General features: G+C 34.8%; 1 protein-coding gene across 8 annotated transcripts in view; it reads left to right on the top strand.

The window, feature by feature from the left end:
• Positions 1–12993, top strand: part of SMARCAD1 (SWI/SNF-related, matrix-associated actin-dependent regulator of chromatin, subfamily a, containing DEAD/H box 1) — a 74718-nt gene that overhangs the window by 52590 nt on the left and 9135 nt on the right. For 7 of the 8 annotated variants that reach the window (XM_032861511.1, XM_032861530.1, XM_032861521.1 and 4 more), the window contains 9 exons: positions 3138–3228; positions 5683–5782; positions 6468–6527; positions 6631–6706; positions 7819–7954; positions 8482–8619; positions 10908–11003; positions 11099–11216; positions 11434–11555. In XM_032861511.1, the coding sequence (XP_032717402.1) occupies positions 3138–3228; positions 5683–5782; positions 6468–6527; positions 6631–6706; positions 7819–7954; positions 8482–8619; positions 10908–11003; positions 11099–11216; positions 11434–11555 (937 nt within the window). Of the gene's footprint in view, positions 1–3137; positions 3229–5682; positions 5783–6467; positions 6528–6630; positions 6707–7818; positions 7955–8481; positions 8620–10907; positions 11004–11098; positions 11217–11433; positions 11556–12281; positions 12453–12993 lie in introns of those variants that run through there. The other variant, XM_032861544.1, reaches the window with a different exon arrangement.

Genomic DNA, 12993 nt, shown 5'->3' with positions numbered 1-12993 from the left:
TTACTTGTAGCTTAGATAAATCCAGTAGATAGCACGTACACACGCAAATATATATACGTATATAGATGTAAACAAGCACATACACACATAAATACTTGTGTTTTTTTTAAATTATAATATAGCAAAGTTATTTAGTGTCCTGATCAAGAACAGCCACCAGAGCTGTTTTGTGATTATGAATGAAACAGTTTTATTTAGTTGAAAAATTCTGTATAGTACATGCTTCTCAAAATTCCTTCATCACTTTTTAAAATTGTATGCGTACTGAAGGATATATTAACAGTTATACTAGCTTTTCAATATGTCTTGGCTGCTTGTGAAAGATTGATGTCGGGATAGCATACTGGACCTTGATGCATTAGTAAATGGTGTGCTGTGCCTACCTTAGCAGGTTTTATCCTTTTCATGAAATGGGAATTTGTGTGTGTGGGATGAATAAGGCCTTGAGAAGGACTCAAAAATAATAACTCAGTTTTGACCATAGAGTGTGGGTGGGTCAGAGAGATAGAGAACTTTTCATGTTTTGCTGTTTAAGGGATGAGCTCTGGATCAGAGTTGGATTGGATACTGTCTCTGCCACTGCAGACATGGATTTGGATAGTTATGTGACGTTGGACAAATTACTTACCTTGTCTGAGTTCCACAGTCTCATCTGTAAAATGGGGATAATAGTCCTACTTGCTTGATAATGTAGACTAAATGAAGAAATAATGCATGTCAAGCCCATAGCATTGTGTCTGGTCTATAATAGTAAGTATTCCAGTATTAGCATTTCCTTTCACCATTATTGTAGTAGATTCACTTGGATCTGGTAAATTACTTTCATAGTGGTAGTAGAAATTATATTGGCCAAGAAGGCAAAGACATTTTTAAAAATGAACTACAAAGACTTCAATACTGCTGATTTTTTTAAAAAGATTTTATTTATTTATTTATTTGACAGAGATCACAAGTAGGCAGAGAGGCAGGCAGAGAGGCAGACAGAGGGGGAAGCCGGCTCCCTGCTGAGCAGAGCGCCCAATGCAGGACTCTATCCCAGGACTCTGAGATCCTGACCTAACCTGAGCCGAAGGCAGAGACTTAACCCACTGAGCCACCCAGGCGCCTCTATTTTTTTTTTTTTTTAAATGAGAAATGTGTAGGTTGCCTACCTCATCAGTTGAAGCATAGATTCTGATTTAAGCTGGAAATCTTTATACCCCAGCTCTTTCACCTCTGTTCTAATTAAGATATATTGATTTTAAAATTTGGCCCTTTAACTGTTTTCTTATACCATAGTTACGTCCAGACCCTGTCCCTATGTGCAGATAGGATGTGTGTAATAAGAAATTAAGGGGACAAGATCAAAGCTGGAGAATGAGCACACATGGCCTTATCCTAGCTTTCCATCTTTTTTTTTCTCCTTTCATGTTGTTTTATTTTTTTTCCCTTCACTTCTTTTTTTTTTTTTTTAATTAACATATAATGTATTACTAGCCCCAGGGGTACAGGTCTGTGAATCACCAGGTTTACAAACTTCACAGTACTCACCATAGCACATACCCTCCCCAATATCCATAACCCAACCACCGTCTCCCTACTACCCCCACCCCCGGCAACCCTTAATTTGTTTTGTGAGATTAAGTGTCTCTTATGGTTTGTCTCCCTCCCGATCCCATCTTGTTTCATTTATTCTTTTCTCATCCCCCAAACCCCCCACGTTACTTCTCAACTTCCTCATATCAGGGAGATCATATGATAGTTGTCTTTCTCCGATTGACTTATTTCCCTAAGCATAATACCCTCTAGTTCCATTCACATCATCTCAAATGGCAAGATTTCTTTTTTTGATGGCTGCATAGTATTCCATTGTATATATATACCACATCTTCTTTATCCATTCATCTGTTGTTGGACATCTAGGTTCTTTCCATAGTTTGGCTATTGTGGACATGGCAGTTATAAACATTCGGGTGCACATACCCCTTCAGATCACTACGTTTGTATCTTCAGGGTAAATACCCAGCAGCGCAATTGCTGGGTCATAGGGTAGCTCTATTTTCAAATTTTTGAGGAAGCACCATGCTGTTTTCCAGAGTGGGTGCACCAGCTTGCATTCCCACCAACAGCATAGGGAGGGTTCCCCTTTCTCTGCATCCTCGCCACTAGCTTTCCATCTTAATATGGGCTATATGTTTATGTAGGGAGTATGAGACTAAATTTCCAAATGAAATAGACTTCGTTATTTAAATCTTAGCCTTCCAGAAAACACTTTGTAGCTATGCAACCTACTTAGCCTCAGGCAAAATTTTCATCTGTTTAAAATAATGGTAATAAGCGATCTTTACAGGATATTAAAAGATTAAGTGAGGCGGTGCTTGAAAATGACATTTGTGTCTGTCTATATATATATGTGTTTGGTAATAACTGTTACTACTTTTTAACCACTTGAACTTTTAGGGGAAAAAAAATACTGTTTTCATCGATTAACCTTCCATGTTACCTTCTAGACAAGTTATTTCCAAATTATGTGTTTACAGATTAAATGAGATTTTGACACTGGCTTGCTACTTTCTACTCACTAATGCTCATTAATGTCTAGCAAGTTTTCATTTGTACGTAGTTGAAACACATATATACACATATGTACGCCTTCTAGAATTACACATTCCACTGATACTAGAGGTGATTGACATTCATTTAGTCATCCCTGCAAAGGCAAATTAAGCTTGTGTTGTTGTCCTAATATTTGAAGTTCCTTAAGGTGGTAAAATTCAAATCATACAATACCATTTTCTAGTATAAATATTTGGTTAGTAATATGTCATATTAATATAATAATTTAATCATTTATGGAATTAATTTGGTGGCATTACATTATGACTGAATATGGAAATGTTTTTTTATAATTCTTATACCCAGAAAAAATAAATCAATACAAAATAAAATTTGAGAAAATTGAAAAAAAATGTATTGTGTTTTGGGCTGATTTTCTTAACTAAGTATAAATAGCTTGTATAACATAAGGTAAAAGGTAAGACTAGACATAGGTATTTCAGGTTTTGTGTACACTGTAAACTTAACCTTCAAGTCCGAAAACTAGTAAAGAAAACTAATAGAAGTGCAAATCCATAATATTTGATAACTCTCTTTACCAGTTTATCACTCAAGCCCTATCAGAAGGTTGGTTTGAATTGGCTGGCATTGGTACATAAACATGGACTTAATGGCATTTTGGCAGATGAAATGGTAAGTAGTACTCTGTTTCTAGGATTTGTCATTAAAAGGTGTTCTTGCTCTTATTTAAAAAATAGAGCAGTTTACAGCTCTTACTTTAGTATTTTAATACCCCAATCACTCCTTTTAATTTTATTACTTCTCTTAGCTCTAGCCTCCTCATTGCACCCCAAAATGAAAATGGACTTGTTTTCTTTCTGATTATCAAATTCATAAATATATGTGTTTTAAAAAATTAGACTATATAAAAGTACAAAAAAATCAAGATCACTTATATTCCTACCACTTTGAAATAAGTATTATTTGATGTGTATCTTTTCAGATTATTTTCTTCTGCAGATGTTTGCGTATGTACATATACATATATACATATGTATATATGAGATTTTGTTATATGTGTTTTCTGTAGTTACAGCTACTTTTAAATTTTATAGATAACATAAATCTACACATTGATCAGCAAATTTTACAGATAGATGTAAATAAATCTACACAATTATTAGCAGCGTCAGTTCAGCCATTTTACTTTTGTTAGATGTCTCCGAGTTTGTGTTTTTTCCCAAATCACATTTGCTTGACACTAAGCTTAGGAAATTCGTTACAACCTAGTTCAGGTATTGTCACATAGACACTGACCTTTCATCTAACCTAATAATCCTTCCTCTTTTAAAAGTTTATTAAAAATAAGTCCTGTTTAGTGGAGAAAATGTTTATTAAATACACATACATTACATTGTATATTACATTATTAAAATAAAAATTACATAGTGATCTTTATTCTGTAGTTAGCTTCCAGTAGTGTTTTGTATTTAAGACTACTCCCACACATACATCATACTATTATCATAACAGAGATGCTATTTATCTAATAGCTAAATATGTGCAGAATTTCAAAATAGTTTAGAATTAGATACAGAATATTACAGTTGTAGAAAGCTGGACTTGAGATTCATATCTGGGTTTGGGGCCCCAACTTTGCCTTTCATGGACTAATCCTCACCAAATGAAGTATAATATATAAAACTCTTTGTGACCTGTAAAGCACTATAAGTTAGTGTCTTGCTTGGTCTACTAGGACTCGCATAATGAAAGACCAAAGACTGGGTGACTTAAACAACAGAAATTTATTTCGCATAGCTGTGGAGCCTGGAAGTCTGAGAACAAGGGGTTGGCCGGTTTGGTTTCTCCCAAGGCCTCTCTCCTTCATTTGCAGACGGCCACCTCCTCCCCATGTATCACATGTCTTTCTCTCTGTGCACACACATCCCTGATGTCTTTTTCTCTTAAGATGGGGATTGGATCCCCATCCTTGTAATCTCATTTAACCTTAATTACCTTCTTAAAGGCCCTGTCTCCAAATATAGTCACATTGTGGGATAGAGCTTCAACACATGAATTGGGTAGTGAGGGCAGTTCAGTTCTTAACAGTTGGTAATATTTGGTTCCTCCCCAATACCCTTTAAAAACAAAAGAACAAGACAGAAAAAAAGCCCTTCGTTGATGTATAATTTACTTGTAGTAAATGCAAAAATGTTAGCTTGGTGATTTTTTACATATGTGTGCACCTGTGTGACCACCCTCTCCAGATCAACATTTTTGTCATCCCAGAACATTCCCTCATGCTCCTTTTCAGTCATTGCCACTACCACTCTTTGGATACCTATAACTATAGATTTTTTTTTTAATTTTGAACTTTATATTAATAGAGCCATATAGTATATACTGTTTGTTTCTGGTTCATTTGGTGCATGATAAAGTTACTGAGTTTCATCTGTGTTCTTACATGTATCAGTAGTTTGGTGTTTTATTGACATGCGGTAGTCCCTAGTATAAACAGGCTACAACTTAATTTATCCATTCTCCTGTTGAAGATTTAAATTATTTCCAGTATTTGGCTAGCTACTGACAGTAGATAAAACTACTGTCAACATTTTTACTCAAGTCTCTTCATGGACATATGTTCTTATATCTCTTGAATATACTCTGAGAAGTGAAATTTGGTGGATAATAGGATAGGTATATATTCAAATCCAATTAGTCATTGGAACATGGTTCTTAATCTATCCAGTATGTATAAAATATTTGTTTTATATAAAACAGTGACCAAGATTATGTCCTTTGTATACATTGCAAAGCTCTTCCATATTATGTGTCCCATTTTAACTAGAAGTTAGGATACATCCTGCTCATTAAACTAAGTTACAGTATATAACTAGTATGTATAACTAGTATAGTATAGTATGTAGGATATATAGTTTAACTCATTAAACCAAGTTATAGTATCATTTGGAGATTATGATCTGTTTTATCTGTCACTGAGAACTAAGAACATGATAGAATTCTCCTAGGGTTGCATTTTAGGGAATCAAAAATAAAACCAGAAATACTATTTTTCCTTTTTTGTTTTCTAGTATTTTTTGTTTGTTTTAAAATTTCATGTATTGTCTTTTAAACATTCAATTTTAGGGCCTAGGAAAAACTATTCAAGCCATTGCATTCCTGGCATACCTCTATCAGGAGGGTAATAAAGGTCCTCATTTGATCGTTGTTCCAGCGTCAACTATAGGTTTGTAATACTGTGAACAACCGTACTTGACTGTTTAGTGTTTTACACAGGGAGAAGAAAAACTGTTTATGTGTGATTTCTTAGTTTGTGGAGGTGAATATTGATTCTGTGGTTCCCTTATACTTTCCCCCCCTTTGTGTATGTATGTGTATTTGATTGTACTGGACATCTTTTAAAAGAAAATATCTCAAATACAAGTCAGTTATTCAGCTTTTAAATTATTATGCCTCAAGGACCATCGATCAGATCATTTGTTTTTGTAATACTTTTAAAAAATTGTTGTAATTAAAAAAATTGTTTTAATGAGTACCTAATTTAAGAGAAACAAGTGCTTTTAAATTTATAATTAAACATTTATTGAATCAGAAAGTATACAGTTAATCCCCACTGAAAGTACTTAATTGATTGGATGTGGACTAGAACAAGTGAATGTACGTATGAACATAATCCAAAAAAACCTCTTTAAATAGGAATTTAATCATCCTATAAATATAATGATTGGTCTTCTGCCTTTTGTTTTATATCTCAAAATTATTTCAAACATCAGGAGTAAAATTGTGAAGGGTCTTTGTTTTTTAAAGATCTTGTATTATTTTGCAAAAGAAAAATTTCTGGATAGAACTCATTTCACTGTATACACCTAACCTATTTAGCAGATGCAAGTAATACCTCTCTTGTTACCTAGATAACTGGTTAAGAGAAGTTAATTTATGGTGCCCCACTTTAAAGGTGCTCTGTTACTATGGTAAGAATGTCATTTTGCTTTAATTGGAAATTTATTTAAAATCCTAACATACCGCAAAATACATTAAATAAATCAACATGTGTGTGTTTTTTTTAAATTACAGGCTCTCAAGAAGAACGTAAACAGATTAGATATAACATCCATAGTAAATATGAAGAATATAATGTAATTGTGACCACGTAAGTATTGAGAAAAAAATATTGTGGGGGAGATATTGTGTAACCCTATATTTAAAAAAATATATTTAAAATATGTTAATAGTAACAGGAAAGAAAGTACAGGCTAAGGACCATGCAACAAAAGTAATGGAATGACTTATGTTGAGTATTCAGGCATGTTTCAGTTTTTTACTAGTACAACAGGTGACTGATACTGGTTATAGAAAGGTTTTGTCCACGGGATTGAAAGCATAGTTTTATAGAATTGTTTCAGTTAAACGTCAAGTGATTAATTGAAGAAATGCCACCAAAATCATTTGTAATATTTGTAACTTATAAATGTTAATAATTAAGTATTAAATACATTAGAATCTCACTCTAAATGAAAAAATTGAATTAAAATAGAAGGATGGAAAATAGAACTTTGAATAAGTTAGTCATTACTTGGCATAACCGTTTAGCATAAATATCTAACAAAGAACTTAATGCTGTCATGTTGCACTTTTAAATATAGGTTATGTCAAGTTCATATTAACTATCAGTATTTAGTTACTATTTCCATCAACTGACTTCTATAGGAGGCCATAATTAAAAGATGAATCCAAAATTCATCTTTCCTACATAAAATGGACTCCATTTTTATATATAGTCCAGTACTGCTAGCTACTATTAACTATTTTTTCTTGGATGTACTCTACTAGTTTAATATAGTACTATTATTATGTTCTTAACAAATGTTTTCATTTTACGTTCTTTTTTTCCCCCTGCTTTTGTTCTGAAAATGTAACAGTTCCCAAAGTGTGTAACAGTTCCCAAAGTGTGTAGCAGTTGCAGATAACATACAAATTTTGCCCAAATTGGTTTCTTCTTAGTTCTATAGAAGTTGTCTAATTATAACATTAAAATTTTCCTTTACCTACATATTGCAGCTTTTATAACTTGGTTACATGTACATAAATAGTTATTGTATACAAGTGGGTCAGTATTTATTTGAACACCAACTATGTCCAGTGGTATCTTTCAGATACTGGCTACTAGAAATGTATAAATAAAAGTAATTTTAGAAAACAAAGTCTCACTATGGTCCAGGCTTTTAAATGTATAACCTTAGAGAATTTTTTTTTTCGTGACAGGTATAATTGTGCAATCAGCAGTTCTGATGATCGTAGTCTGTTTCGACGGCTGAAACTTAATTATGCGATTTTTGATGAGGGCCATATGCTAAAGAATATGGGCTCCATCCGCTACCAGCACCTTATGACAATTAATGTAAGAGTATTTTGCGAATGTTTCCGATTATAATGAAGTTATGTGTTGTTTAAATGTTTTAATATATTTAGTATTTTATATCAGGGGTCAGCAAACTTTCTCTGTAAAGATCCAGGTAATAAGTATTTCATGCCTTGTGGGCCTTTCTCTGTGACTTGTTCTTTGCTTTTGTTTTGTTTTTCATACTCCTTTAAAAATATAAAACCCATTTTTATTAGCTCATGAGCCTCAATTTACCAACCCCTATTCTATGTGATGAACTTTATGAACCCCTATTCTATGTGATGAACTTTATGAATATCAAATACAATCAAGTTACCTACTTAAAAAATGAAACCATTAGTTTTATACTTTCTACCTTAAAATACAATAGATGATAATTTTTTTAAATTACTAGTCTTCATCTCAGAATGTTACATCATTAGTAATAAAGGTTTTAATTTTTTTTTCTCCCCTACTGAAGGGTATAGAGAGGAAGGACTTGGCTCTTTAAAAAAGAAAAGCTAATCTAAATTTTACTTTCACAGGCAAATAACCGTTTGCTGCTCACAGGCACACCTGTACAGAATAATCTGTTAGAACTCATGTCACTGTTGAATTTTGTTATGCCACACATGTTTAGTAGTAGCACCAGTGAAATACGAAGAATGTTTTCTTCTAAAACAGTAAGCATAAATTTATATTTTCTCCCAAATATGTTACTTTGTGTTTTGGGGTTTTTTTTTTTTAAGATTTTTATTTATTCATTTATTTGACAGAGAGATCACAAGCAGGCAGAGAGGCAGGCAGGGTTGAGAGGGGAGCAGGCTCCCCGCGGAGCAGAGAGCCTGATATGGGGCTCAATCCCAGGACCCTGAGATCATGACCTAAGCCAAAGGCAGAGGCTTTAACCCACTGAGCCACCCAGGCGCCCCACTTTGTGTTTTATATAGGAACTCCTCTGTCTTTTTTTCTTGTTCTCATAGTGTATACATGATACTAAGTTTAAGTAGTTGCTACACCTATATGACTTGGAAAGTCTGCCAAAATACCATGGGAAATAAATTGGTGACATATGTAATTGATACCCAAAAGTTTTAGTTTTAATATCCTAATATTCTGAAATGACAATTCTAAATTAGTGGAGTGTTCAGATATAGAATATGTGGGGAAGGTTTGGTCATTGCATTTACCTTACTAAAATTTGGTGAATTGGTAGCATTTCTTTATAGGTAAGCTGTAGAACTGGACAAAAGTAGATTATCCAGAACACTCCTATACTGGGAAAAATGTTTTGAAATAAAAGTCCATAAATTCAGAAGTAACTTTTTTTTAAATTTTTATTTATTTTGGAGAGAGAGCGGTGGGGGTGGAATGGTGGAAGGTAGAAAGGTGAGGCATGGAGAGGGAGAGGTGGGATCTCAAGCAGACTCCTGGCTGAGCCCATGACCCAGAAGGCCAGAACCTGAGTCAAAACCTAGAGTCAGATGCTCAACCAACTGTGCCATCCAGGTACCCCAGAGTAGTAATTTCTTACATTACACAAAGAAATTCTCTATATAAGAAAATCTGGTTAATTTTCTCCATGTTGCTTAGAAAAAGTACAGTATAGGGATGCCTAGATGGCTCATCTGGTTAAGTGTCTAACTCTTGATTTCAGCTCAGGTCATGATCTTGGTGTCGTGAGATCAAGCCCCACATCAGGCTCTGCACTCAGTTTGGAATCTGAGTCTGCTTGAGATTGTTTCTCTCCCTCTCTTTCTGCCCCTCCCTCTGCTCACATACGCGCACAAGCTCTCGCTCGATGAAAGGAAGGCAGGAAAAAGAAAAGAAAAAAGATCTTTTTTTTTTTTTAAGATTTTATTTATTTATTTGACAGACAGAGATCACAAGTAGGCAGAGAGGCAGGCAGAGAGAGAGGCGGGGGGAAGCAGGCTCCCTGCTGAGCAGAGAGCCCGATGCGGGGCTTGATCCCAAGACCCTGGGATCACGACCTGAGCTGAAGGCAGAGGCTTAACCCACTGAGCCACCCAAAAAAACATCTTTTGATAAAGAAAAGTACAGTATAGTCTTAAGGAACTCCTACTAAGCTCTCCAGTACAGCAGATTTTATATAGCTTCTTAATTCTTTCCCGTTACATATATTTTGCAAAAATTCTCTATGATATTCTTCCACTATAAATTAACTGCCTTCTAAACTTTCAGTAATATATTCACTCTCACTTGATGGTCTAATAGATTATAGAATATGGAGGACTTCTTCTCATCTTAGAATTCCACTTCTTTAATTCTTCAAAATTAACAGGGCTTAACTAGGAACCATCCGTGTCTTTTAGAACACATGGTGCACATCACCTGTACTAGCTTTCTTTTGGGGTCATTTTTCTAGATATAAGTACAAATTTTCTACTTATCTCTCTTTCTCTTTCCCTTCTCTTCTCCCTACCCTGTTAAAACACACACACACACACACTTTCATGAGAGCTAACTGGTAATTTAGTTATGACTCATTAGTTACGACTTAAATTTCTGAACACCATCGTAGTTCAATTTTATTAGCTTAGCGCAGAGTACAGGAAACCTCAAAGTACATACGGAGCTTGAAGAAGTAGGTTAATAGCCCAGAGTTAAAATGTGGAATTCCATCTAGAATGAAGTGAGCTTCTATGGAAAATAACTCAGATTGTGGTAAGGATGATTTTCACATTCTGTAATCTTGCTAACTGTGATCATTTAAATGAGTAATTTCTAGGGATGCCTGGGTGGCTTAGTTATTAGTTAAGCAACTGCCTTCAGCTCAGGTCATGATCCTGGAGTCCCAGGATCAAGTCCCACATTGGGCTCTCTGCTCAGTTGGGGAGTCTGCTTCTCCCTCTCATGTTCTCTCTCTCTCTCTCAAATAAATAAGTAAAACCTTAAAGTAAATAAGTAAATAAATAATTTCTAAATGGATGTGTTCTTTTTTTTTATTTAGAAATCAGCAGATGAGCAAAGTATATATGAAAAGGAGAGAATAGCACACGCGAAACAAATTATAAAACCATTTATTCTCAGAAGGGTAAAAGAAGAGGTAACTTACCTGTGTATTTATTGTGAAGACTGTTTTTTAGAAATCTGTTTTCTGCTTTATTTGAAAGATCTGCTTAAACTGTTTTCCTTTCTCAGGTTCTCAAGCAGCTACCCCCCAAGAAAGATCGAATTGAATTGTGTGCAATGTCAGAGAAACAGGAGCAGCTCTATTTGGGTCTTTTCAACAGATTGAAAAAATCTATCAATAACATGGGTATAATCTGATTTTCAAAATTGCATGTAAAAAGTAATCCTGTATTGGTCCTACATTTTGTTTAGTCATGTTACAGTGGGATTTGCTCATTTTTTAAAACTACTTAGAATTTGAAGAAACAATTTTAAACTTTTTGTTTGCACTGAGATGTATTTCAGCAGACAGCTGTAAACTTGATTTGTTTTTTTGTTTTTAATGTGTGCCCTTTGGATTGCAGAAAAAAACACAGAAATGTGCAATGTCATGATGCAATTAAGAAAAATGGCCAATCATCCTTTATTACATCGCCAATATTACACAGCTGAAAAGCTCAAGGAAATGTCTCAGCTTATGCTAAAGGTAAGGATTTCATATTATGTTAACATTGACCTTTATTAACACTATTAAACATAAGGTTAAATTGTCAGGTTACCTAAAGATGAGTCAGGCCTCATAAGCGTATTGATCCATTAACCCCATATTTAAGAAAAGCATTTTTTGTTAAAGATTTTATATATTTATTGACAGAGATACAGTGAGAGAGGGAACACAGGCGGGGGGAGTGGGAAAGGGTGAAGCAGACTTCCCACTGAACAGGGAGCCGGATGTGGGGCTTGACCCCAGGATCCTGGGATCATGACCTGAGCCAAAGGCAGACGCTTAACGACTAAGCCACCAGGCTCCCCCCAAAAAACATTTTTAAGACAAAGTTCTAGATAATTTAGGGGAACATAAAGAGCTGAGAAGGCTAACAGTCTGTATTAGGAGTCAACAGACTATGGCCTTAGGGCCAAATATGACAGTGGCTGTTTTTATAAATAAAGTTTTTTTGTTTTGTTTTTTTTTTTAAGATTTTATTTATTTATTTGACAGATCACAAGTAGGCAGGCAGAGAGAGAGGAGGAAGCAGGCTTCCCGCTGAGCAGAGAGCCCGATGCGAGGCTCGATCCCAGGACCCTGGGATCATGACCTGAGCTGAAGGCAGAGGATTAACCCACTGAGCCACCCAGGCGCCCCAGTAAAGTTTTATTTTAACACAGCCACGTCTTTCTGTTTCTGTTTTTTGTGACCTTTTTCTCAGTACAGACATACCTGGGAGATATTGCAGGTTTGGCTCCAGACCACTGCAGGAAAGTCAAATGAATTTTTTGTTTCCCTGTGCATATATAAAAGTTACGTTTACACTGTACTGTAATCAATTAAGTGTGCAGTAGGATTATGTCTAAAAAAGTGTACATACTTAAATTTAAAAATGCTGCTGTCATCTGAGCTTTCAGCAAGTTGTAATCACTGATCACCATAACAAATACAGTAGTAATGAAAAAGCTTGAAATATTTTAAGATTTACCAGAGACACAAAATGAGCGATATTGTTGGCAAAATGACACCAATTGACTTGGTCAACACAGGGTTGCCACAGACCTTCAATTTGTAAAAAGCACATTATCTATGAAACCCATACACAAAAAAGGTGAAGCAAGGTATGCCTCTGTAAGGGCAGAGTTGAGGAGTTGCAAAATAGATCATTGTGCCTTCAGAACCTACCCAAGATATTTACTGTGTGGCTCTTTACAGAAAGTTTGCCAGTTCCTGATTGAGATTGCCATAATGCACTTCTTTATTTTACCAAAAAAATCACTTAGATTTTATGTCCAGGGCAGTGAGTTGTTTTCTCCATTTGTTTTCTTCATGTTTTTATTATATTTTGTCTACAGTTTTATTCATCTTTATTTTTGCCTCATTCTCTGTAGCACCCACCCTTAGTTCTCCCTTACAGATCTTCATGTTAAAAGCAACT

Source organism: Lontra canadensis, unplaced genomic scaffold (genome assembly GCF_010015895.1).
Source record: "Lontra canadensis isolate GAN:19392208 unplaced genomic scaffold, GSC_riverotter_1.0 scaffold1, whole genome shotgun sequence".
Taxonomy (NCBI): domain Eukaryota; kingdom Metazoa; phylum Chordata; class Mammalia; order Carnivora; family Mustelidae; genus Lontra; species Lontra canadensis.
The sequence above is the reverse complement of the archived record's forward strand: the minus strand, read 5'-3'. Positions and strand labels throughout refer to the sequence as shown.